General features: G+C 55.1%; 2 protein-coding genes across 6 annotated transcripts in view; one reads left to right on the forward strand and one right to left on the reverse strand.

The window, feature by feature from the left end:
* LOC308508764 (rho guanine nucleotide exchange factor 18-like) overlaps positions 1 to 13,766 on the forward strand; it is a gene marked incomplete at its 5' end in the record, with an annotated part of 54,047 nt that extends 40,281 nt beyond the window's left edge. For 2 of the 4 annotated variants that reach the window (XM_081076025.1, XM_081076024.1), the window contains 12 exons: positions 1,303 to 1,379; positions 3,348 to 3,526; positions 4,436 to 4,527; positions 6,318 to 6,500; positions 7,742 to 7,879; positions 8,203 to 8,327; positions 8,942 to 8,998; positions 9,148 to 9,195; positions 9,299 to 9,769; positions 10,097 to 10,430; positions 11,352 to 11,477; positions 11,555 to 13,766. In XM_081076025.1, the coding sequence (XP_080932151.1) occupies positions 1,303 to 1,379; positions 3,348 to 3,526; positions 4,436 to 4,527; positions 6,318 to 6,500; positions 7,742 to 7,879; positions 8,203 to 8,327; positions 8,942 to 8,998; positions 9,148 to 9,195; positions 9,299 to 9,769; positions 10,097 to 10,430; positions 11,352 to 11,477; positions 11,555 to 11,709 (1,985 nt within the window). In that variant the 3' untranslated portion in view covers positions 11,710 to 13,766. The remainder of the gene's footprint in view (positions 1 to 1,302; positions 1,380 to 3,347; positions 3,527 to 4,435; positions 4,528 to 6,317; positions 6,501 to 7,741; positions 7,880 to 8,202; positions 8,328 to 8,941; positions 8,999 to 9,147; positions 9,196 to 9,298; positions 9,770 to 10,096; positions 10,431 to 11,351; positions 11,478 to 11,554) is intronic. The other 2 variants (XM_081076026.1, XM_081076027.1) reach the window with 2 other exon arrangements.
* Positions 13,767 to 15,608: 1,842 nt separating this feature from the next.
* On the reverse strand, positions 15,609 to 22,679 carry PEX11G (peroxisomal biogenesis factor 11 gamma). 2 transcript variants are annotated; one of them, XM_081076222.1, is made up of 6 exons: positions 22,587 to 22,669; positions 21,244 to 21,432; positions 19,523 to 19,667; positions 19,255 to 19,433; positions 16,770 to 16,832; positions 15,611 to 16,208 (listed from the first exon to the last, which is right to left on the reverse strand). In XM_081076222.1, exons 2-6 carry the CDS (start codon positions 21,291 to 21,293, stop codon positions 15,974 to 15,976), a joined length of 672 nt encoding a protein of 223 aa, XP_080932348.1. In that variant the 5' UTR covers positions 21,294 to 21,432; positions 22,587 to 22,669; the 3' UTR covers positions 15,611 to 15,973. The 2 variants fall into 2 exon arrangements, with proteins under 2 accessions (XP_080932347.1, XP_080932348.1); XM_081076221.1 differs by lacking the exon at positions 19,523 to 19,667 and having other exon boundaries at positions 15,609 to 16,208; positions 22,587 to 22,679.
* Positions 22,680 to 26,244: the final 3,565 nt, after the last annotated feature.

The following is a 26,244-nucleotide window of genomic DNA, read 5'->3' on the forward strand; positions in this document are numbered from 1 at the left end:
TGCTGACCTCAGTGTCACCGAGCATCTCAGTCACCGCTCGGCGTGGGTTCCAGTCCTGGCTTCCAGAATCCGTGGTACAGTCCAGACCAGAGAGCCCTCGGGACTCATCCCCAAGTCTCCTGTCCATTTCATGAGCCTCAGAAACACGCTGACCTGTCCACTGGCTTCGGCGTCTTTTAAGGTCTTTAGAGAGTGGCCAAATCTTCAGGTGGCCAAACGGCAGAACGTGTTTGTTCCTATATTGCGTGACGTGCATACAGTTCAGCACCTCCTGTGTTCCAGGCCCCCAGGAGGGTGGTAGGGAGCCTGTCAACGGGCAGAGAGAGAGAGTGGTAAACAGAAAAATGGCAAAAAGCACGGTAAATGCTGTCAAGGAAGCCAGCGGGCTGCAGTGCAAGAGAATGACCCCAAGAGAGGGCATGTGGTTGAGCTGGGCTTGGAGGAAGCTCCCAAGTAGGCGGCGTTTATGCTTCCGACCACATGAGCTCCTGGTGGAGATGCAATTCAGGGTGTGCGCCCAAGTGCAAACGCCCTGCCGTGCGGATGGCCGTGAGATGTTCCTACAGGGACAAGGCACGCAGTCTGCTGCCACCGGGAAGCTCGGGCAGGAGGAGGCAAGAGCGCGGCCCTCTGGTAGGAGGCAGGAGGTGAGCGTCTAGCGGCTCAGGTCCCAGGTGACCCGGGGGCAGAAAGAACGGAGCAGGGATGGATTCTCATTTGAGAAATCGCAGTGAGAGATTCTCAAAGACAGACCCTGGGGGCACCGCTACAGCAGGGGAACGTCAGGGCACGGTGGCCTGGCAGCGGAGTGGGAGGTGCTGAGGGACCACCAAGAGGGCACTAGTACCATGTTTCCCAAAAAATGAGACCTAGCCAGGCCATCAGCTCTAATGCGTCTTTTGGAGCAAAACTTAATATAAGACCCATTAGTGTATTGTATTATATTAATTATATTATGAATTATATTATGTTATATTACACCCGATCTTATATTAAAATAAGACCAGGTCTTACATTAATTTTTGCTCTAAAAGATGCATTAAGCTGACGGTCAGGCTAGGTCTTATTTTCAGGGAAACACGGTAGTTGGTGTGAAGTATTGAAACCTGGGGAGGTGGTGGGAAGGTGGGAGGTGAAAAGAAGCATTCAGGCTCATGCAGAAGCATCATGGTGCCGGGCTGAGAGTGACCGGGGCTCCTTCCTGTGGTGCTGACAGCCCCTGGGGCTTTGTCTGCCTGGCTGCCCAGCAGGACCCACGTAGCCATGTCACCCCACACCTTTCCTCCTGTGCTCTCTCCTTAGACGTCCTTGCCGTCTTATTGACCGACGTGCTCTTGCTGCTCCAAGAAAAGGATCAGAAATATGTCTTTGCTTCTGTGGTATGTGTCCCCCTATTCATGGAAGGGCTGCTGTAAAGCTGCCTGTGCAGAAGGCAGCTGGATGGAGGGGGCGGCCGGGGGCACTACCTCGACGACAAGACGAGAACAGTACAGAGCAAGGTAGCTAGAAAAGCTCATCCGGGTGACGTACAGCTGTGCTTGGTTGTCCTGGGTCCTCCCAAGGGCCAGAAGGTTCCAACAAGGCAGCAGCAGAATAACCTGAGAACGGAAGCAGTAGAATTGTGCTGCCTAGTTGTGTGTTAAGGCTTCAGGGGCTCGTTCCAGTGTCCGCCTCCCTCTGCATTTCTGTGGCTCTTTCTGTCACAAGCACTCAGGTTCTCCCAGGCCTCAGCATCGTGGGCAGAAGAGCCCTTCCGTGCCTCCCAGGGACCTATTGTCTTGTCACTAAGGACACGAGCTCAGGCAGCCGCTGTCCCGCGTCCCTGTGTGCTGTCACCATGTTGACCCCACAGCATGCTGGTCCCAGAACGCCTGCCGTGAGCACTGATGGACTAAGTCAAGCTGGGATGCCAGTCATCCTCCCGGCCGTGTCCACTGGGGACATGGCTTTCTTCCTACTTGCCTAGGTGACCCCGGTCCTTTAGCGTCTAACAGTGCAGACCTCACTGCAGGGGAAGGCCAGCCCCCCCACCATGGGCACCCAGTGCTGTGGGGCTCAAAGAACTGGTTTGCCTCCAGCTTCATCTGGCGAAGCAGGTGGCCTCTGTGACTTAACTAGGGACCGTGTACCTTCCCCAGACATTTCAGAGCTTCTTGAGGTTTCCCAGCACCACAGACAGGATCCGGCTGCTTTGGAAAACCATTGTCTCGCCTTGACTCCAGCTCACCTGTGTGATGGGACGCGATAAACTGCGGGGCCATCTGCACCCTGTGTCCCCACACGGTTGTCCTGTGCATGTCTGTGTCCTGATCTCCTCTTCTTATAGGGACACCAGCCGTGTTGGATCAGGGTCATCCTAATGACCTCGTTTTGCCTTAATCACCTCTGTAAGGGCCGTCTCTCCAAATAGTCACGGTCTGAGGTCCTGGGAGTTAGGGCTTCAACATGGGAATTTAGGGGGACATAATTCAGCCCGTAATAACCAGTTAAAAATGTGCATTTTACTGGTTCATCTGGAGCATATCTCACGTGGGACATACAGACTGGTAATACTGATTGGCCCTGGGTGTTTGGGCAGTGTCAGGAGGAAGAGGTGTTTGTTGTTTTATACGATCTACTCTTGTTTCTTTTGAGTTTGTTTTTTTAAAGATTTCATTGGGGAAGGGGAACAGGACTTTATTGGGGAACAGTGTGTACTTCCAGGACGTTTTTTTGTTTTCCAAGTCAAGTTGTCCTTTCAATCTTAGTTGTGGAGGGTGCCATTCAGCTTCAAGTTGTTGTCCTTTCAGTCTTAGTTGTGGAGGGCACAGCTCAGTCCCAGGTCCAGTTGTCGTTGCTAGTTGCAAGGGACGCTGCCCACCATCCCTTGTGAGACTCGAGGCATCGAACTGGCAACCTTATGGTTGAGAGCCCGCACTCTAACCAACTGAGCCATCCAGGAGGCAGCTCAGCTCAAGGTGCCGTGTTCAATCTTAGTTGCAGGGGGCAGAGCCCACCATCCCTTGCGGGAGTCCAGGAATTGAACTGGCAACCTTGTGGTTGAGAGCCCACTGGCCCATGTGGGAATCGAACCGGCAGCCTTCGGAGTTAGGAGCATGGAGCTCTAACCGCCTGAGCCACCGGCCGGCCCTCTTTTGAGTTTTATACCATGTACATGCGTTACTGATCGTAAAACACATTTGTTGAAGCACATCAAACACACATGAAAAGGATACGAGGATGTCATGCCAATAGTATCTTGTTTCCTCAGATAGCAAAATGTTTCTGCTTTGAATTGTTTGAAGATGAGTGGGGGCACCCTGCGGTAGGGTGAAAGGTGACCCTCCCCACCGTGTTCTGCCCTGCAGGACTCGAAGCGCCCCGTCATCTCGTTACAAAAGCTGATTGTGAGGGAAGTGGCCAATGAGGAGAAAGCCATGTTTCTGATCAGCGCCTCCCTACAAGGGCCCGAGATGTACGAGATTTATACCAGCTCCAAAGAGGAGAGGAACGCCTGGATGGCCCACATCCGAAGGGCTGTTGAGAGGTGAGCAGGGCTGTGTGCCTCTGTTCCCGCTACTGGCCGTTTGCCCTTGGCTTTGCTGGTTGGCATATTGGCGGTGACCTTGAAATGCCTGAAAGCACCGGAAGTCACAGGCAGACCAGAGACCCCTTTGCTTTTTCTCTCCCTCTTTCCACTTTGGTGCTTTGTCCATCCTTCATCTAAAGGGGAAAGATGGCACCATTCTAGCTCCTCCTGACAACAGCTCCACCTGTCAGATGCTAAAAAGGCCCCAATGCCTCTGGCCAGGGGACGTGGAGCCAGACAGCTCTAACGTTCTGTATTGGTGGGACATTCCGCCTGACACACGGGCTGTCCCCATCCCCCCCAGTCCGGGGCCAGACCTGTTGGAGCAGGTCGTGGCGTCCTGTCCTTCTTACGTGGGACAGGAGATGGGACCCCTCCGGACCCCAGCCCAGTGGCTCTCTGTGATGCCTGGCTCCCAGTCCATCTGACAGAGAAAGATGGCCTGGTCCCCACACCCAGCCAGCCTGCTGCTCCCTCTCTGCTTGGAAGCTTCCCGAAGACTTTAGCCTGCTTCAAGCTTCCTCCACCCTTACCTTCAGCTCTGTTGGGCTTGTAGCCTCCTGGGCCCAGCAGGTCCCCAGGAAACAAGCTATCCGCAGTCTCCTCCAAGTGGCGGCTAGGCATTTAAAACCTGTGGTTGCTTATATCCCAACACTGAGACTGGATAAATGCTAATGCTGTCTTTCTCTTCCCCCTCCTCTTCCTCCTGCTCCATTAACAAGCTAAATCCATCACAAAATCAGACACTCTTAGCAGCTGATTCTGCAGACATCTTTAGTGCCCACTGAGGTGCCTCTCGGTGCCCCTGGCAGGACCTAGCCAGCCTGTGAGGCATTCTCACCCACCTGTTGTCCCCTGTCCCTGCAGCTGTCCGGACGAGGAAGAGGGGCCCTTCAGCGAGGCCGAAGAGGAAAGGAAGGTGATGGAGGCCCGCGCTGTGAGGCTGAGGGACTTCCAAGGTAAGGGCAAGTCAGTCCCGACCTCCATGCCCACAGACGTGTCCCCCAGGCCTTTGCTATGGGCTGCTTTGTGTCCTGCTCTGTGGGGCATTAGCAGCAAGGCTTTTTCATGAGGTAGTGGTCTTCTGGAAGGAGTGGTCTTCTGGTGGCACTCAGGGCTCCTGAGCCCCTTCCTAACACAAACGCTTTGCCACACATGCTTCTCCCTTCCCCTGGTCCTTATTCAGGGAGAAGCTCGATGTGGGTGTCCCAGGTTACATACCATCTCGGACAGGTCCCATGGGGCCTTGTAGGAGCACAGGCAGACCGAGACCAGCCCTGGCTTTGTGGCCAGGGACCTCAGCTTCACCCCATGCGATTCACCCTTTTAAAGGGTCCTATGCAATGCCTTACATCACACTATCACAACCACTACGCAATCAATTTTAGACCATGGTGATCACCCCAAAAAGAAACGCTGTCCCTACTAGCAGTCATTCCCCATTCTTTCCCCCCAGCTGCTGGTAACTTCTCATCTACTGTCTGTCTCTATGAATTTGGCTATTTTAGGGACCTTGTATAAGTGGAGTCATGAAGTACCTGTCCTTTTGCATCCGGCTTATTTCATTTAGCATGATATTGTCAAGGTTCATGCTCAGTAGCTGTCAATTCCCTTCCTTTTTACAGCTGAATAATATTCCATTGTGTGGATGTAACCTATTGTGCTATCCATTCTCCTCCTAGTTTTAACAGCATCCTGTGAGATTTCAGTGAGTCATGCCAAGAACAATTCCTAGGACTTTATAGTCTCCATCTTCCTTTTCACTAACTGCATGGTTCTAAGTTAGGTAACATTTAAGCAATAAATACGGGAAAATCAGGTAGTACATACTTTACTTCTCTTTGTGGGGAGATGCGCGTTTGAAGGTATTAATAAAAATGTCCAAAAGGAAGGGGGGCATCCCACTAGACCCTGGAAACGTAATCCTAACATAGTCTTCATTTCATCTCATTCTGACTCTTTCCTTCCTCCGAACAGTAGTGATATCTATGTCCTGCATGGGTGCCACAGTGACACGATAATGCCCACTCATCACTCATTCCCAACAAGATTCTTAGAGAATTAGAAATACAAAGAGACTTTCTTTATCAAGATAGTCTTTCCCATCTTGGATCAAAGGCTGAACTCACCCTAACTTTGAACGTCTGGGACACTCCCATCAAAATCAGGAGCCAGGCAGGGCCACCCACCCGTGCTTATTATCTTCATCCTAGAAGTTCCAGCCAGGGTAATACGGGGAGAAACAGAAGTAAGATGTGATGGAAGGCAGGCAACAGAACTATGTTTTGCATGTGACATGATTATTTGCCTACAAAATACAATAGCATCAACTGAAAAATGATTGGAACTGGTAAGCGCAATTAATCATTTTGCTGAACGTTGATGTAGCTCTACTAAAAATCACCAGGTAGGAAGTATAATAAAATAAGTCGCAGTCATAGCAGCCAAAAAAGTATAAAGCCGAGAGACTTTTAGAAGGAGTTTGATCTAAACGCCTGAAGAAGGACTTTCAAGATGAGAAAACTACGTATTACAAGACTCTCAGTTTGTCCCAAACTCGTAAACTGGGCTGGTATGGTCTCGCCACACCCCACTGTGTTTTATATTTACAATTGGGGAAAGCCATCAGAAGGCAGGGTCAGGCCCTCACCACTGCTCCTTAGCAAGGTTGGGCCAGCGGGGATCTCCGAGCACCCTTGGGCTCAGGGGGAACGATCCCAGACAAGAGTGACACCACGTGGCTTTGCAGAGCGACTGAACCTGAAGGACCAGCAGATAGCTCAGAGCCTCAGCGAGAAGCAGCTCATCTACCTGGAGATGGCCGAGATGAGCGGGCCGGAAGACGTGGCTCAGTCGCGACTCCTCTTCCGAGGAGGAGACCCCTCAGAGACCCTGCAGGGGGAGCTGATCCTCAAGTTGGCCATGACTGAGAGTAAGTAGCCGGGCCCTGGGGTCCCCATGGGGCTCTGCCCCCCTCTCGAGCCACAGTCCTGCCTGGGTGGCTTTGTCAAGGGGCCCTAGGCCGGGCACACAACCCAGTGTTGCTAACCCGCCACCCTGTCCAGGCCACGCTTCTATCTGGGTGGGCAGCTGGAGGCCTGGAGCAGTGCTGGCTCCTCTCTAACACCTACTAGAGCCAGAAGGTCCTTAGACAGGACCTGGTGCAAGCCCCTCGTTGCAGACTTAAACCACTTTCTCTCACATTCGCCAGCCACTTCCCCTTCTTGCCACATGTGAGGCACCACACTGGGACCCTGGGATCTGGAGTCGACCGAGACGGGTTCCCCACATTCAAGACGTTCCTCTCCCTTCTAAGAAGTGGGTCACTGATGACATATCCAGAAATATGCACATGGACACAGTTAATGGGTCGTTGCAGAGGACTCCTGGACCCAGAGCTACCCTGGGCCTGAAGCCCACCTGCAATGGGAAGATGCAGCAGCCACAGGAGGGCACTGGCCAGTAGATGGCCTGCCCCCCGAGTGTACACCCTGCCCAGGCCGGCTTCACCGAGCAGTCAGGGTCCCTGGCAGCTTCCAGGCAGCTGCTGCACACCGTGCTCACCAGGGCACATGTCAGGCCAGACAGCCAGTGTGCGTTCAGTCTGCGAGGACGGCGGTATCCCTCTTTCAACAGCAAACCAGACAGGCACAGCCCTGCCTTCAGAGGGAAGGGAACCAAGCAGAGGGGTCCCATGTGGACTCTGCCCCTGCTTCCACAGGAACAGCGACATTCTCCTTCCTCCTGTTTCTCCAGTGGACATTGCCCTTGGCCCCAAGAGGCTCTCTCATGTCCTGTGCCTCAGCCTGGAATGTTCTTCCTACCTCCTGTCCTGGCCAAAGCCTGTCTATCCTAGAGTGCTTTGTGTGACCAGCCCTGTACCCAAGGCCACCGACATTCTGTATGACTCGTCACATAAGCAGTAGCCACGCCGAGTTCCCTAACAGGCCCAGGCCACCCATCCACAGGCTGCCCCAGGGGCTGGCCTCCTGCAGACACAGATTGGCCAGTCTTGGTCGCAGTACCTGTGCAGACAGGGCACAGAATCACCCACATCAGGCAATTAGGATGGGGTGACCAACACCCCACAGACGTCTGCCCTGGGCCCTGCAGCCGTCTGACGCCAACAGCATGGCTCCTGGGTAACTGGGTCCCTCCTGTGTCCTTTCACAGTCGAGGACATCCAGAGCCTCATCTGTAGGCGGCTGGGCAGCTCCAACAGCCTGGCAGAAGACCGAAGCGGCTCCGGGAGCCTGCGCCGGAGGGCAGGGACCGTTGGGGGCTATGACAGCGCCAGTGGTCCTGGCAAGAGTGAGTGGTGCTCCCCCCATGCCCAGGCTGGGCCTTCTAGGGCCCTTGGGAAGGTCAGCAGCCGGAGGTTCAGTTTCTTCAGATGTTTCCCTCACACGGCATCCTTGGCAAAGCCAGACATTTGCTGTTCCTGCTTCCCCTTAACAACCTCCCTCGTGGTCAGGGTTCTAGAACCTTCTGCTTACCTCCACCACAAATGCCACCATTTCAGCACAGGGCTGAGGGCTGCAACCCAGCTGTGATTTCCTACCTGGACCGGGGTGGAGCGTCTATACCCCCTGAGGACCCCCAGCATTCTCACATGCGTGGCTTGGGGTTTTCAGGTGGCAGTTTTAAGAAGAAGGTGTGTAGCAGTGACCCCAGCCCCCGAGACGGGCAAGACCCCGCAAGCAGCACAGATGTGAAGCTCAGCGACGCCCCAGGGGCTTCTGAGGAAGCACCACAGATGGTACGCTGCTTCCTCAGGACAGCCCTGAGCTGAGTAGAGTCCCCCCAACTCCTCTTCATTATCGTTGACGAGAGCGAGCAGCCTGTTTTGGTCCTCTAGTCTTCCTTCTTATGGCAAATGGTGACAAGTGCCATTCATCTCATTGGTGAATAGTAATATCTCAGCCCAGGTTACTATGCATGCAGGTAAACCTCCATGCTGCTTCTTGCGGACCCTGGGAATGGAGGGAGGCCGGGGAGGGGAGGGGCTCAGGACAGTGGCCATGATCTCCTCAACAGGTGAGAAACACTGCGGGAGCCACGAGCTTTCAGTGTCCTCCTCACTCCCACAGATGCCAGTCATGTTGGCTTCCTCCCCTTCAATTGAGAAGGTCCACTCCTGCCAAGCGTCTCGGGCTCAGAGCAGGGCCAGGTGGTGGCCTTGGAGTCTGAGGCCGGCAGCCCTCCCACCACCTGGGGCCACCCTGCGCCCTCCTTTTTCAGACACCAAGACTCGCCCACGTCAGATGATCAGAAAGTGCCTGTCCCATGCTAAGGGAGTGTCTTGTCAATAAATGGATCTGACTCAAGTTGGATTGGTCCTTAAAAACTCTGCTTTGACACTTGTCTCCACAGGTGGAGGCACTGGGCCCTGAGTCTGGCCCCCGTCTGCCCACTGTCCTGGAGTCCGAGGTAGGCTCTGCGCTTGTCCATCTCTTCGGGGACTGACATGCACACCCAGTAGGGCTGCAGACTGAGAGCCAGCGTGTGTATTTGTCTCTCCCTCTCTCTCTCTCTCTCTCCCTCTCTCCCTCCTTCCCCGACCCTCCCACCCCCCTCAGCTTATCCAGCGGATCCAGACGCTGTCCCAGCTGCTCCTTAGCCTCCAGGTACGGGGGCTGGGGGGGGGGTGACAAGCTGCACTGCCCTGTCCCTGACTGGGGTTGGGGTCTAGGGGCGGGCGTGCCCCCTCACCTGTCCCCTTCCGCCCAGGCGGTCATCGCCCAGCAGGATAGCTACGTGGAGATGCAGAGGGCCACCATCCAGGAGCGGGAGAAGCAGTTCCGGCTGCAGTCGACGCGCGGGAACCTGCTGCTGGAGCAGGAGCGGCAGCGAAACTTTGAGAAGCAGCGGGAGGAGCTGGCGGGCGTGCAGAAGATGCAGAGCCAGCTGCGGCAGGAGCAGCAGCGCTGGGAGCGCGAGCGGGAGCGCCAGCGGCAGGAGCTGGACCTGGCGTCGGCCCGGCTGCAGCAGCGCGAGAGCGAGGTGGCGCAGCTGCAGGAGCAGCAGAGCCAGGAGCGCGCGGAGCTGGAGCAGCAGCGCGAGGCCTACCAGCACGACCTGGAACGCCTGCGCGAGGCCCAGCGCGCCGTGGAGCGCGAACGCGAGCGGCTGGAGCTGCAGCGCCGGCTCAAGAAGCAGAACACGGCGCCCAGCGCACTGCCGCCGGAACCAGCAGCGGAGGTGCACTCGAGGAGGGTGGGCGGTGGGGGTACAGGCGTGCTGGTGGAGGAGGGGATGTGCACGTATGTACGCATACAAGTGTGAGTTGTGCGAGCGCGCACGAGTGTGTGTGCGAGGGTAACCGTGATTGGGGATAGGCCGTGAATGGCAGCTCTGTGGGGCCCAGCACTGGGGGTGCCCCTAGATCACACCCTCCCAGCTAGGAGGCTGAGGGGCTCTGGCCCAGGAGCTGGGTGGGTTGTGCTGAGCAGAGCGGCTTCTTGTGGGCCCCAGGGAGGGCTTCCAAGAGGAACCAGCAGTGGCATGTGTCCTCTGTCACTCTTTCAGGCCCAGCCCCCAAACCAGCCCCCCAGCTTTAATGGGGAAGGGCTGGAAGGGCCCGCAGCCATGGCCAAAGTTCCAGGGCCTCGGGTAAGCATGCTGCTGTCTGGCACTGGACCTGAGTTTCCCGAGCGCTCCGAGGTGGCTCGTCGGGACAGCGCCCCAACTGACAGCCGACCGGCTAAGAGCGACGTGCCTATCCAGCTGCTCAGTGCCACCAACCAGATCCAGAGACAGACAGCCGTGCAACAGCAGATCCCCACCAAGCTGGCCGCCTCCACCAAGGGCAGCAAGGACAAGGGCTTCAAAAGCAGGGGTTCCCAGCGCAGCGAGAGTTCAGGTGAATCCTGCACTTGGGGGCAGGGCAGGGGTACGGCAGGCCAAGCGGTCATCAGGAGTGAGTGATCTCCAGGAGGTGGGTGATGTCTGGTGCCTGCCAGGCCCTTTGACCTGGACTGGGAGGTCCCATTGTGGGCCATTTGTGACACCAGAGCGGCTCCTTGTGGGCGAATAAAAACAGGACCCCAGGGTCATCCTCTGGCAGGGGCGCCGGGAGGAAACTAGAAGGTAGAGTTGGCAATGAGGCTGAGGCTGCCACCAGCCCCACCATGTGGAGGTCTTTCGTCTCAAGAAACAAAACTGACATGACAAACCCCAGGTCCTTTTCCCACCTTGGTTCTCAAACTGGAAGTGGGACAAGGGAGCGTCTGGGCAATTCAGAAAGAAGGGACTTTGGAGACTCTTAGAGAGGTGGTCACCAGAAGCAAGAAGTCAGAGAACCCCAGTCACTTAGGGACAGCATGGGGACTGACGCTAATGCTCCCCACTCAAACCCCACCTGATGTCAATCCAGGGGCCAAGGGCTCTACCCAGTGTTCTCCTTCCACAGAGGGGACACTAGGCCCTTGCCCAGGGCACTCTGTAGTAGAGAAAGCCCAGGAGCTCCCTTGGGTGCTGTGAACAAGCAGGTGCTGGCGGGGGAGCCCTCCCAAGGACGTTCCTGGGGAGCACGACCTATGTCCCAGGACCACTGGGTCCAGAGGTTGAAATTACTCCAGGGCCCCTCTAGGGACAGTTGGGGGCTGTTCTCCCAGTTTTTGTGTCACTGTATTTGGGGCTTACTGTCTGAGCAGGACCTGTCCCTGGGCACGAGCACAGTGGGAAGTGCTGAGGAATGGGGGGAAGACCCCAGTCGAGGTAAGGGGGTCTCGTGTGCCTGGAGCAAAGCCAAGCACCTTAGGCTGCGCCCTCCCTCTTTCAGCCTCGTTCGACCTGAAGCAGCAGCTGCTTCTCAACAAGTTTATGGGCAAGGATGAGAATACCTCTCGGAATCGCTGCTCACTGAGTCCCATCCAGCTCAGCAGCCACAGCTCCGTGCCCACCCCAGGTGAGCCCAGCTGCCCGGGCAATGGGGCCACCCACAGTGCCCGGTGGCTGCTGACACCCCGCACCCTTCTCTTCCAGACCCCTCCTGCCAAGCCCCGAGCCCAGCCCCAGCTGATGTGTCCCCTGAGTGCTTCCCCCTCAAGGCGGGGGGGGCACCCTTCCCACCCATGCCACCGCACCCCACACCACTCAACAAGGAAGAAGCCAGCAAGGAAGATGTCATCTTCTTCTAGGGGGTGTGGCTCAAGGTGCAGACCTCTCCCTGTCCTGTACACCCTCTGTGCTCTCTGGGGAACCACCCAGCTGTCCCTTTTCCCTGCCCAGCAAACTACCACGGATGACCGCCTGGCCGGGGTTGGGGTCGGGGTCAGGGTCAGGGTCAGGGCTGACCTGTCGTCTCTAGGCTCTTCCTATAGGATCTGCAGTGGTGCCTGGGTAACTTTCTAAACCTCTTTTATATATATACATCTATACACACAAAAAGGAACGTTTTTAATCGAAAGTTCAACCAGAGCTAACCCAAGGAGCTGATTTAAATCGTAGCACCCATTTGGGTAGGGAGAGGTCAACCCCACACCATTCTTCCAAGGTAGAGACAAACGGTGGTGGTTCCACATGGAGCCTGATGACAGGCCAGACCCCAGTCTGAAAAGGAGGTGCTGGCACCAGAGCGGGCTCCACAACCACTAGGAGACGCTGGAGCTCTAGAGCATGTCATTAGGGCACAGAAAAGGCCGGGTGGTGTCAGTGTCGGCTGTCTGTCTGCAGAATCAGAGCAGAGACCCACGTGGTTCATGATGAACCTCAAAGCTGGGGTGTGGGCTCAGACAAGGGCAGCACACAGCCTGCCTGGGGACAGAGAGCTGGAGAACATGGCCGATGGCACTCTGGGTGGGTTCTGGAGGGTCAGGGCTGCTCTTGAAAGGGCCTGACTGACACATTTGAATTTGGTGGAGGTTTTTAAAACCTGCTGCTGACAAAGTCGGTGCTTTCCCAAGGCGCCTTCCCGAGTGGGCGTGGCTCTCCCAGCGCTCAGCTGGCCAGAGAGCTCAGCCGGGGCCAGTGCACACCCAGAGGTCCCAGCCCCAGGCAAAGGGTCCTCAGTCCCCGTGAGATGGGTCAGTTGTCCCGGGGAAGCCTTCCTGCGCTGATGCTGGTATGAGGTGCAGAGCAGTGGGGCTGCCAGGTCCAGGCTGCTGATGGTGAAACACTGGAGGGATCACACGTGGCCTAGAGACCTCAAATGGACAGGTGGTTACCTCACAGGCGCCTCATATCCAGTCAGCTGTTGTAGCTGTCAGTTTCCCCCTAGAGGAGGGCAAGGGTTGCCAGGCTGTAAATGTTGTGGATGGTGTCACATGTCCAGGGGTGGCGACTGGGTCAGATCCGAGTTACGGCTCTGGCCAAACTCAAGCTTGGGTGCTGGGGTGGAAAAGGGGGAACATTGCCACCTATTCCTACACCCCGGCTCCGCACACTGGGCACAGAGCCCCGCACCTCCTGACGCGTTGGCAAGAGGCTTGGGTCCTGGGCTGCCCAGGAGTCAGGGCACCACAGCCAGTTAGTGACAAGGAACTGAAAGCGGCAATTCACAGCCTCTGCAGAGCAGTGAAAGACATGGCATTCTCACCCTCGTCCCCCAGACTCCCTCCCAGAACCTCTCCCCGCGCCCCTTAGACTTTGCCTACGCAGGGCCCGCAAGTCTCAGCGAGGAGAAAGGAGAAGCTTCCCCGTCCCGTGACCCACATCAGAGCTCATCTATGCCATGTCTAATCAGTGTTTTGTGTTTCGGTACTGAGACGAATCAGAGCACTTTAGAAAAGTCAACATTCCCGTCCTATTGTGAAGAGAACATTCCTGGACCCTCTATGCTGGATGAGTCAAGGCCACACAGCCCTGTCCATGGGCTCTGCTCTGACCTTCCAAGATGCCACAATTCCTCGGACGATGAGTCCAAAGGATTTCCTCTTGGCCATGTGTTGGGAACCAGCACTTCGCCTCGCGGCTGAGGGGTCTCCGGTCGTGCCACGCAGCAAGGCAGGCCACGGCACATCCCCTCTGGCCAGTGCCCTGCGGTCACACCTGGGTACCAATTCTATTTGTCAAGTTAGTGGCCGAGCAAATGTTCTTATTCCTGTGGGATCGTGCACGTCTTCGTAAATTGTGACTGTGATTTTCATCCACCTGATGGTGATTTTTACAATGATTGCAGCATTTCTTCATGCGAGATATTTCAGAACCACCTTAGAACTTAAGACCTGATTCTAGCAATAAAAGTGTCTTAAGATGAGCCGACGGGAGTGGCTGTTCTTTGGGGTTTGGTTGTAGGAACTAGCCAAACATCACTGCTGTAATGGTGGGGGCTCCCTAAGGGGGCTCACCTCACTAGGCAGGACCCCCCCCTCAGAGTCTGCTGCAATAGGAACTCGGGAAGGCCTGACGTCAAGTCCAGGGCCTGGCACCTGAAAACCAGGTTGTGACGTCCCATCCTTCCCCGTGGGCCCCGGATACCATAGGAGCCCCTTCCACCGCTGTCACCTCTCCTGCTGGGTGAGAGTGACACCACAGCACTCCTGCCCTGCGGCTGAAATGGGGAGTGCAGGGATGTGGGCACACCTCCTAGGCAAGAGACGTGGCCTCAAGTACAGCTGGAACCAGCTGCCTGTACCCCAGGCCTGTTGTCAATGGTGTGATGAGCCAGGAGAGCGCCCAGAGGAGCCTGGCCCCTTAGCCTGCTCTGGTTCCCTCTGGGAAAGCCCCAGACGATCATGGGGAATGCCACCAAGTCCTGCTCTGCTGGGTCCCCTCCAATTTAGGCCTGTCCCTATGGTCCTAGGATGTCAGCCCCCTGCTCCCTGAGTGAACCAAGTTTGCAGTAGATGAGCTCCCTGCATCCTGCCAGCCCAGGAAGGGTGGTGGGCAGGGGATGTGGCCACCCTGCAGGTGGGGTTGTCTGCACTGCCCAGCAGTGGGTCTGGGCAGCGGTGGCCCCGGCACTGCCACAGGGCCAGCCCTGACTGCCCAGGAGCTGCAGCCGGAGCCCTGGCACGTGGCTCTGCTTAGGCCCACAGGGATACCAGCCTTTGGGGATAACTGTGACCTGATGTGTCACATATTCCAGTGTTCACGTGACTTCCTCACAGACACTGTGTGCCATACGGGTATTCACTCTGAGTCTCTAGACAGGCAGGCAGGTGCTGCTCTGACCCCTGCCCTAATTTCACTGGTTCCTTGGGTGCTGGGAAGGGCACCCCTCTTTACAAGAGCGATGGGGAGACTGACCTAGCCTGGCGTCCCACCCCAAACCCAGAGGGCACTTTGGCCAAGGGCGGGGTGGGGGGTCTCTCTGCACCCCATGTTGCTCCGAGCAGCCCTCCATCCCAGCTGTTCCCAGACACCTAGCCTCCCTGTAGAAACAAGCTGTGGTTGAAATCACATGAGGTTTCAGGGACTGCAAACACCTGGCGTCCCAGTACTTGGGGACATAGGGCAGAGCCTGATTCCCTCCACTTTGCCGCTGGGACTCAGAAGTGGAGGGCCCGAGGACACAGCCACAGGGACGGGCAGGCGTGGGCCGGCCACCAGCTCCCGAGGCCACACAAACAGCCTCTGTCATACTGAAAACGCACCCCACCCTGCCAGTCTCCATGAGGTGTGGGACGGGAGCCTGCGCAGCCCAGCCCTGGCTCAGCCCGGGAAATGCTTACACCGGCCCTCGTCTGAGCTATGGCTGAGCGTCCGCTGTTTTGGCCAAAGAAATCACCCCGTGGTTTCCAGGAGAAGACACGGCGTGGCTTGGTGGGAGCCATCGGTGGCCAGACGCCCGGGACTTTGGGACAGATAACTGCCCTCCATGGCTGAGGGCCGCTCTGGGGCAGCGGGCCGTGCCAGCAGCCAGAGAGAAGCCACCGGCCAGGGAGGTTCCAGAAGGGGGGCTGGGAGGGGTGCTTCCCCCTGTGGCTCCATCCCACAGGAAACATCCCAGGCACACGGGCTGCCACATCCAGAGGTGGCACCTGCACGCCCTCCATAAAATAAGATACGGGCACCCCGGCCTGGAGAGAGGGCATGGGAGTGGGCCAGGGGATGGGAGGGGCGAGCCGGTGAGTTTAGGAAAAAGGACCCACACCTGGGCCTGGCACCAGCACCACGTATTTAATTGATTGTCAGCTTCCTTAAGGCCCACTTGGCACAAACAATTGTGGCCCCCTGGATTTATGTGAACACAGGATACAAGGGGACAAAGCAGGACTCCACTGAGGCAGGTCTGCGTGCGCATGCCGGGACCTGGGCGGAAAGGCCCCTCGGGGACCTCACCCCCGCTCCACCAGGGGCTCATGACCCAGGCTGCTCCAGGAGCTCTCTGGGTTGCATCTCCCCACACCTGACCTTGCTTTGCTCAGTGAGAGACCCAGGCCCCTTCCCTGGTGATTTCTGCTCTGGGGAAAGGGTCCCTCCATCGGGGTCCCAGCGGTATGCCCACACCCTCAGGCTATGTCAGGGCGTGGTGGCATCGGCCCGGCCGCCAGCCCGGACTGCCTGGTACACGCTGAGGAGGGAAGAGACGGTGCCCAGGAGGCCCACCAGCCACGGGGGGAAGCGGCCGGCCCACAGGACCCCCGGGGGCAGCCAGTGCACAGCGTTCGCCAGGTCAGCCAGGTTACTCAGGACAGTCAGCACCTCCGACTGGACCTGGGCCTCCAGGGCCCTCCACTTGCTCTGGGGCAGTTGGCTGTGGGAGCAAAGAGGAGATGCTCGGGGAAGGGAAATGAGTGACCACGGGCCCCGCCTGTGAGTGAGGAGGGGTCCCCGTCACAACCCCCAAAGGGAGCCCATAGCGTGAACAGGGCGTGACTGGCAGCCACACCTCAGTCCTCCCGATGCCCTGGGATCAGTCCGGGAGGTGGGGTGGGGGCTGGTCAGTGGGCAGGTTCCAGTTCTTTCCCAGGAAGAGACAGTGACAATGACGATGGTCCTCAGGAAATTGACTCCATCACCTATCACGCTCTCTGCTGGGAACACAGCCATGAAGGCAAAGCCCTGGGGGCCTGGCTCTGCTGTTTCCTGCCTCTGGGGCCTCAAGTGAGCCTTGGTTTCCTCATCTGTACGAGGACCACCATCCACCCGGAGGCTGCGTGAGCTCATGCCAATCCCGCCCCAGCACGGGCCCTGCACAGGGGCGGGGCTGGTAACTGCTGGTGACTCCGAGCACCTCCCAGCTGGGGAACCCACGGGGGCCCCAGCCTGCAGGAGAGGAAGCCAGCCTTTCTCCTAGACAAAACGCCACACGTACCTGGTGAAGGCCTCCGTGGGGCTCCTCAGCTTCTTTCTCAGCTTCAGGACCATCCACAGGGACCTGCAACACCACAGAGGGAGACAGGACACTCCACAGGAGGCGCGAGAGCAGAGTGGGGGCGCAGGACTTTGCTCCCCAATGCCAGCCCAAGAGGAGGCTCTGCCGCCTGCCTCCTGCCACCGCGGCCACAGCTTCCCTGTCACGGGTGCCGAGCTCTCTAACAAGTGGCTCCAACCAGTCTGTGTGAGGTGAGTCTGACAACCACCTGGGCCCCTGAAAGCTGGTGTCTCTAGGTGAGGAAGCAGTTAGCAGGCGAGCAGCCTGTCATGCATGGTGCATGCAGGCAGCATGGTGCAGCCGGGCTGGGGAGGAGGCAGGTATGTGACTATGCTGAGGTCAGCCCGCCTGCCGTTTGCAGGGCTGACCCCAGCCAGACTTCAGCCACCGTGGACCTATCCAAGTGACACGTCCCCAGAGACTAGAGGACACAGGGAAGCACCTGCAGTGAGGTAAGTGGATCTGCAGCACAGCCACCTGGGGCACTAGGGAAAATGATTCCTAGAGGCCACCAGACCCATGGACTCAGATCCTCTGGGGGCCTGGCCCAGGCATCTGCATTTCAGCCACCTCCCGGGGGATTCTCTGGCAACTTGGTCATGACCAGCTCACACTAAATGCTCCCCGACCCCCACACCGTTGCTCACACCAAATAGAGAAATGATGGAGAAAATACACACTCTAAAAACGAATGGCATAGTAGGCAGAGCTCAGAGGATGTTTAAGGCAGTGAGAATACTCCATGTCACAGTCCAGTGGTAGACATGTGTTGTCATACATCTGTCCAAAGCCACGGAATGTGCAACAGTGTCCCCTAATGTTGACCATGGACTCGGGGTGGTGATGACGTGTCAATGTAGGTTCAACTGTCACAAAGGTGCCACTCTGGTGCCATGTTGGCATTAGGGGAAGCTGCAGGGGCAGGGGTGTGTGGGAAATCTCTTTACTTTCAGCTCAGTTTTACTGTGGGTGGACCTTAAACTGTTGTAACATTTAAAATCTATTTTTTTAATATGAATGAAACCAAGGCTGCTCCTAAAACAGGAATGGTAGGTCTCTTGGGGCCAGAGGTCACAAGGCACTCTGAGGAGAGGCCATGAGCCAGGGCTCCCCTGGGAACTGCAGCCGCAAGGGTCCAGAGCCCAGCCTGGGCCCCTGCCAGAGACACCGAGCACACGGGGAAGGTCAACGCCAGGAGGAGACAGGGGAAGCAAGCTCCTGACACACTGACAAGTGACCATGAAGAGAACTCAGATCAAGAAGGAGCTGCATCCTTGAAACAAGATCAGCGGTGAGTGAAAATGTGTCCAAAATGTAAGATCAAAGGTTGGGAAGAGTCACCAGAGTATAGAGGGGGGATCAGCAGACTGTGGGGATCACCAGACTGAATCTTCTACTTTGGATTTGTTCATTTTCCAGACTATCTCCAAGAAGTATATAATTAGGGCATCTGTAACTGGGCTTGAGCGTCTTGCCCAGAAACAAATGACAGCAGATGTGGGCCTTGCCCACCCCCAAGGTCAGGGGCTCCCCTTCAGGGATCCAAGAGACCTTCACTTCCACGAAACTTGGCCAGGGGAGGTCCCGCTCTGCCTGTGCTTTCTAGGGCAGGGGACTCAGAACAAACCTGCTCAGCAAATTTTCAGACAGGAAAATATGTGGGAGGAAACAATTATTTGAGAGTTCTAGAAACCTTATGGTTTTCAAAAGCATGGAGCCAGTCAGAGAATTCCTGGCTGTTTATCTGGGAACGTTTGCTGAGGACAAGGCAAGCAGGACCCAGGTACAGGCAGCCAGGCCTGCCACTTCTGTCCAGGCCATAGAGTTATTGCTTCTTCCTGGACCCAATGGACACAATCATAGCCCCCAAAGATGTCCACACCCTAAGCCCCAGGACCCTTACATGGCAGAAAGGACTTTGTAGATGGCACTGAGTTAAGGGTCTTCAGATGAGAGATTATCTGGGGAGCCCAATATCATCACAAGGATCTTCATAAGAGTGAGGCAGGAGGTGAGTCAGAAAAGGAGTCTTGACGACGGAAGCAGAGGCTGAAGTGATGCACCTTCGAAGATGGAGAAAGGGGCTACGAGCCAAGGAAAACAGGAAGGAATTCTAGAAGCTGGAAAAGGCAAGGAACAGATATTCCCCTGGAGCTTCCAGAAGGATCACAGCCCTGTCCACACCTTGATTTCAGCCCAGTGAGACCAATTTTGGACTTCCAACCTCCAGAACTGTAAGATAATCAACTCGTGTTGTTCAAAGCCACCACACTGTCGTCCTCTGTTACAGCAGCCAAAGTGAGGTGGTGACCAGAGGAGGAAAAGTAGGAGTGGCACAACCCAGGCACTTCCAGCCTGTCTGCCAACCCACCCAGGTATCTCAGGTGCCCTCTTCCAGCCTGTTGGTGGGCAGTGCACTGCTTACCTGGCAATCCCCAGGAGCAGGGACAGGCCCCAGAGGGCCGTGCTCAGCGACCACCACCAAGCAGAATCCACCTGGAGGATCTTGGCGTCAGCAGCCCAGGCAATGTGCTCACAGGGGTAGTACAGCTGGTCGGCCAAGTTGCTCAGGACAGATACACAGCGGACAAAGACATCGTCTTCCTGCAGGACCAGGAGAGGGGGATGGGCCTGGAGTGGGACCTACTCACTGCCCATATTAGGGGCCCAGACCATGCCAACAAAAGCCTTACATTTTTTTTAAGTTCCCAGATGATCCCCTTGTACGATGACTTGGGACGCCCTGCCTCACAGCCGTCCTGCCCCACCACAGACTTCCAGCCACTCTGCACAGGACGGAGAGGGGAGCGAGGCAGGCAGGCAGGCCTGCGGAGAAGCCTGACCAGGCAGAGCGGGACAGGGTGGCAACACCAGGCTGTACTATGCTGCATTGCTTGAGTCACCATCCCCACAGGCAAAGTGAGGTGCTCAGGGTAAGCTGCCACCTGCCCCACCTCATACAGAGAAGGGCCTCAAGCCATTGAACTGCAGAACCATAGAGGCTGCAGGAGCCTGGTCCCTGGGGCTACATTCGCAGGCCCGCCCCTCATGACCATGCCTCCTCAAGACCACGCCCCCTCAGGCCCGTGTCCCTCGAGGCCGACAAGCTGGTGGGGTCCCCCAGCTTTGTCCATCACTTCCCTGCCTTTACCCTCCTCATCCTAGCTGCTGCCTGCCCCCCCATCTGTCTTCCCAGCAACCCCTTCTCACCCCCATCAATGCTTGGTGATGCTGTCCCGTCCTTCCTTCTGGCCAGCTGTGATCCTGCCTCAGTGGGGTTCTGAACTCACTACAGTTCCCCCATTCCGCCTGAGACCTTCTGGTGCATTCTGACACATTTCACCCCTCCATGAGGACAGCCCCCCATGTCCCCATTCTAATGTGCTCATCCCCCCCCCTCCATTTTCTGAGAAACAGGGAGTTCCCAGCCTATGTGGGGAGACAGACACACTCACAGGGGCAGAGGGAACCCAGACACACAAACATGGGACTAACAAAAGGGGTCTTGTTCTGGCCGAGGGATATACAGAGGCCCCCACCCCTTTCCTGAGGACTCAAGGGAGTCTTTGCAGAGGAGATGTTTGGGGGACGGGGTCCTCCAGGTATGCACAGCAAGTGTGCCCTAAGCCAAGAGGATAGGAAATGGGTGTCAAAACTGGAGGCAGGTCCAGGGAGACACTGGAGAGGGGACGATCAGGCCCGGGCACCGAGGCAGAACAGGAGAGCATCTGAGTATGGAATAGGGGCCCTGAGAGCGCAGGTGGAATGGGCAGGGCACCCCAGGGCAGCTTGTCAGCCCATCCCCTGGTGAAATGTCCCCAGGGGGGACAAGTTCTCCCCCGAGTGAGGAGCACAGACCTACTGGCACTCATGTGGAATAATGCAGTAGTGCTGTGACAGCAAAATGTTATCAATAATCTACATGTCCAGCGCCAGAGGATCGGTTAAATGAATCCCTGTCCTACTACACAGTAGAGTGCTATATGGCCATTAAGAAAGAAGGACCTCTTTTTGAACTGATATGGAATGCCCTCCAAGCTACACTAAGTGAAAAAAGTAAGTGGCTGAAGAGTGTCCGTGGTACACAATGATTCATGTAAACAATGTGTATTTGCCTGTGTGGGTACAGGATACCTCAGGAAGGAAATACAAGAAACTGAGAACAGTAGCTGCCTCTGAGGACGAAAACTAGGGACAGGGGAAAAAGGAAGGAGAGAGACTTTTTATTAATTATATACTCTTTAGGAATGTGTGAACATATTAGCTATTTTTACAATTTAAATTAAAATGAGAATATCTGATCATCTCCAAAAAGCAAGTAAAATTGAAACGAAATAACTCGTTTCGACCAGTCCATAAGATGCTGGCTTCCTGGAGTCTGCTCCCCCTCCCACAGCCGCACATACCCCATTACCTCTGCCCCCAGGCCGTACTGCTTAGTGTACATAAACATAGCCAAGTCATCGAAGAGTCGAAGGATGGTCCTGCAGTGGCTGAGCTGGGAGGACAACACCAACAGGCGCGTCCCCACTTCTGACCTGGCCGGAGATTGTTCGACCAGGACCCCTCCAACTAGCTGGCAACAGTACCCCACTGTTCGGATCTGTGGGAAAGCAGAAGCTGTCAGCGTGACGCAGCTCCTGGACTAAGCTGGCCATGGGCCCTATGGGATGAACCAGTGGAAGAGTCTAAATCAACAAGAGTTTAATAAAAGCTGAAAGTTAAAAAAAAAACAAAAAAAAAACCTGTAGGTGGGACAAATGGAAAAGTATGACATCATTGTCCAAAAGGCCCTGAGGAGGCTCTAAGGGAGTACTGGCTCATGTCACTGAGGGTCACAGCCTTTGGAGGCAGATGTGATGGGGACAAGAACACGAAACCCCATTTCCCACCTCCTGGGTCCTCCTTTTCCCAGCAGGCAGGAGGACTAGGTAGAAATGTGTATTTGCATCAAGCTGGGGCGTGGGGACATGATCGGCCTCATCCCAGCAGACAAAAGGATAATTTGCTTGAATTGTTTTAGTGAGAAGGAACCCACCCAATGGGTGATTTGGGACATCGTGAACTGGGTCAGCTTCACCACCCCTCTACTTCATCTGCTTTTCAGAAATTGCTTTTTCCTGTTTTATATATTATTATATATATTATATATTATTTTCACTTGTGATCTCTGTTCAGCCCCTTTGTAATGGCAAAATGCTACAATTTAAATGTCCACCTTGGGCGGGGAGGGTGGGGGTTGTTAAAACCTGAATGCCCAATCCTAGGGGATTTGGTTGGAACCTAATAATTGCCCAGCCACCTAATTGCCTGGAACAGCCGAAATGCCTACTTGTGTGAGAGACTGTTTGGGACTGAGAAAATCTGACTCCCTGGTCGCAGATGGAACAACCTAAATGCCCAACGGGAGGGGATGTGGTCACAACCTCAATTTCCAGCCATTAGGGGGAGCCCCACAACATTCTAAATCCTCATACGAGATTATTTGGGACAACCCAGTGACCAGCGTCAGTGATCTGGTCAGATCCTAAATGTCCAAGCGTGAGGATTTGGTTGGTACTACGGTAAATGTCCAGCCACGACGGGTTGGCCGGAATAACTTAAATGTCCACCGCTAGGAGACCGGGTTGGTGCCCAGCTTGGGCCTCTCCGATGGGGTTTCCTGAGCGACCCCGCCCCCTCTCTGGCCTCAGTTTCCCGGTCTCCGAGCTTTGGCCCAACTCTAGGACCTCAGGCCGCGCTCCGCCCCAGCCTCACCAGGCGGTCCCGGCCCCTGTAAGACTCCAGCGCCGACGCCAGGCCGCTCAGCGCCGCCATGGCAACTCCTCCGTGACGTCACCGCGCAGCGCCAGGGAGAGGGGCGGGGCGCTAGCTAGGTCACGCCCCGGTAGGGTTCTGCGCAGGCGCGGCTGCGACCCTTTGTCCCTCAGCCGGCCCTTTGTCTGCTGCAGGGACAAGCCGAGTTGGGTGCCGTGAGTTCTTTACGTGTGCGCTTCTGCGGGCCTGTGCACCCGAGGCAGTACTGGGAGCTCGCTGCCTTCTCCCGCAGCGCGGCTTGTCTTTTCCAAGTTAACCCACCCACAAAGTTAACCAGTCCCCCCAACCACCCACACAAAGAATGTGCCGAGCAAAATCACCAAGCTGTTAGCTTGGGTTCAAGGAGAGTTTCCTTTTTAATGTCTGTTTCACCCTTTCTGCATTGTCTGCACTGAGCACAATGCATAATGTTTTTCAGGTTCATCCACATTGTAGCTTATGTATAGTGAGCACGTGTGGCTGTTGTAAAATACCATACAAGGCATTTTTAGAAAGTGAAGGGAACAGAATTGTTCTGGAAGAAGCGACAAGAATATGGTAACCGGAGCAGCTCCAGAGACGGTAACTGGGTGGCTGGGGAGAGGAAATTAGATTTTCACCTCTATACCACTTGGTAGCTTTTGAATTTTGTGCAATATGCGTGTATTATCTAGCCAAAAATTTAACTTTTTTCTAAAAGTGAACACGACCTGTTTCCTTTTTTTAAATTTTACTTTAGTTTTTGTTTCTTTTTTTTTTAAATCTGAGTAAAATTCACCATTTTAGAATGTACAATTCAGAGGCACTTAGTACATTCATGTGTTGTACAAACATCACTCCTTTCAAAACATTTTCATCACCTTTCTAGGAGACCCTGTCCCTCTTTCAAACAATCACTCTATTCCTTCCTCCCCCAGGCCCTGGCAACCACCATCTGCCTCCTGTCTATGTATTTGCCTGTTTTAGAAATTTCATATAAATGGAATCAAACTATATGCGACCATTTGTGTGTGGTTTGTTTCACCGAGTATAATGCATAATTGTTTTTGAGGTTCATCCACATTGTCGCTTATATCAGTATTTCATTCTTTTCGTGGCTGAATAATATTCCACTGTATGGATGGACCACGTTTTGTTTATCTCTTCATTAGTTGATGGACACTGAGGTTGTTTCCACCTTTTGGTTATTGTGGATAATGCTGCTATAAACATGGTGTGCCTGTAATTGTTCTTCTAGTCCCTGCTTTCAATTCCTCGGGGTAGATACCTACTGTCATTGCTGGGTCTATGGTAACAGTGTTTGGCTTTTTGCGGTACCACCAGACTGTTTTCCACACTGGCTGCACCATTTTACATTCCCACCAGTGATGCACAACATTCTCCATATTCTTGCCAACACTTCTATTTTGCTTTTAAAAATTATTATTATAGTCATCCTACTGGATGTGAAGTGGTATGTCACCAGAGTTTTGTTGTGCATTTCCCTAATGACTAATGATGTTGACTGATAACCTTTTGCAAAATATTTCCTCTCGATTACAACTCCTATCGCTCTTCCTGTCTGAAATTGCAACACATCCTGCCTCAGGACCTTTGCATTTGCTGTTCCCTCTGCCAGGAATGCTCTCCCACCAGATGCCTGCATGTTTCCCTCCCTCACCTCCTCCTCATGTTTATTCAAAGATCATCTTCTCATGAGAACTCCCCATCACACCCCCCTGGGCATTTCCTACCCACGTTTCCTGCTGTCTTCGTTTTCGCCTTAGCTTGTAACACTATCAAATGCCATTGTATATTTTGCTGCTTCTAGTTGTCTCTCCTCAACAGAATGTCAACTCCACCAGGGCAGGAATGTAGATCTGTCTTGGTCACAGCTAAATCCCCATTGCCTGGCACAAAATAGGTTCTCAATAAGTGTCGTTGGCTGCAAGGCCTTCTAGAGCATTCGTTACGAACACAAAATGGATGCTAATAATTTTGATGGCTGTGTCAGTCACAAAGTGACAGTCATGCCAGAGCATCACGTGAAAGGCGTACCCAGGGAACGCCCTAACCAGATAACTCCAGACGCAGGGTGGAGTGTGACCATCTGGACGGCTTTATCAGACTGCAGATGGGTGCACCGCACCCAGTCTTGAGCATAAGATCAGAGCTCTGTGATGGCTCCTTGCTCAGGCCTCGACTGACGAGCTGACCGCTGCATCTGCGCTCGTCCCAGACCAAAGACTTGAAGCCTCGTCTCCTGACCATCTCACCAGCCTGGCCTGACGCCTGACGCTACACACCCCAGCACCATAGGGACTCCTGCTGAACACCGGACTCTCTCTCATCCTTCTTTCGTAAGACTGTTTGCTTTGCCTAACCCTATTGCGTACAAACCTGTGTGACCTTCTTGTGTGAAACCACTCTACCTCGACTATTAGAGACTATCCTCTGGCTGAAGCCTTGGTTAATGGCCGTGGTAAACTGAGTCGGTAGGACTAGATCCAATAAAGGACTAGATCTTTATTCTAATAAAATCTGACATTGTGGAAAGACACACACGGGTGAGACTGCTACTCTGATAGCCACGTCCCGCTCACAACAAGGGCACAGCTCCCTGTCCTCTCTTGGCTCAGCTCCATGCACACTATCCTAGGAGAACTCCACTCCCACAGCTTCTCTCGCCACCTCTTCACTGGCTCTCCCTCATCTCGCCAATCCTGATCTGCCTCCTGCTCCCACCTGCCCATCCCACAAGCCCCCTTGTGCTCAACAAGTCCCAGACTGCCCGTAGCATCATCCCCAAACATCTTGCTCTCCCATGTCCCCATCTCACAGCTGACCTGCCAGCCACCCAGCCACCAAGCTGCAGACCTGGACATCATGCTTACCTCTTTCTCTCCACACAAACTCCTCCCATGTCCCCACAGTCACCAAAATATCCCTTGAATCCCCCCACTTCTTCCCAGCCCACAGCACCCTCCATAGGGAGCCCACATTCTCTCTCACCTGGACCCTAATCCCCTGCCACCCCCAGGCCTACCTGCCCCACAACATCCCGAGACTCTAACCCCCACATCCAACCCCAAGTGCAGATGTGGCTATCAGCTCGTCAGTTGAGGCCTGAGTGAGGAGCTGTCAAAGAGCGCTGATGTTATGTTTGAGACTTGGTGTGGTGCACCCATCTGCAGTCCGATAAAGCCATCCAGATGGTCACACTCCACCTTGCATCTGGAGTTATCTGGTTAGGGCGTTCCCTGGGTACGCCTTTCACGTGATGCTCTGGCATGACCTTCACTTTGTGACAGTGCTCCTTGCTTAAGACTAGGATGCAGGGGCACTGTTGCTGCAGCAGAAAACATACAAGCCAAGCCCTAGGTCTGCAGAGGGAAGAGGGCCTCAGAGCCTGCACGAGCAGCTGGATCCCTTCTCGTGAGCCTGTACTATGCCTGACAGCCTTGTGAAAGCACAATGAATTTCTCTGGGTGCCTACTGTGTGCCAGGCCCTGCTCTAGGCACCAAGGGTGCAGCCGTGAGCCTCCCAGGCACTGCCCAGCTCTCCAAACATCCTCTGCCATCTGGTGAGTGCAGACCTTGCTTGACCTTTGAGAAGGAGACAGGAGCTAGCCTGGCATTC

The sequence above is a fragment of the Rhinolophus hipposideros genome (genome assembly GCF_964194185.1).
Source record: "Rhinolophus hipposideros genome assembly, chromosome: 16".
Lineage (NCBI taxonomy): Eukaryota > Metazoa > Chordata > Mammalia > Chiroptera > Rhinolophidae > Rhinolophus > Rhinolophus hipposideros.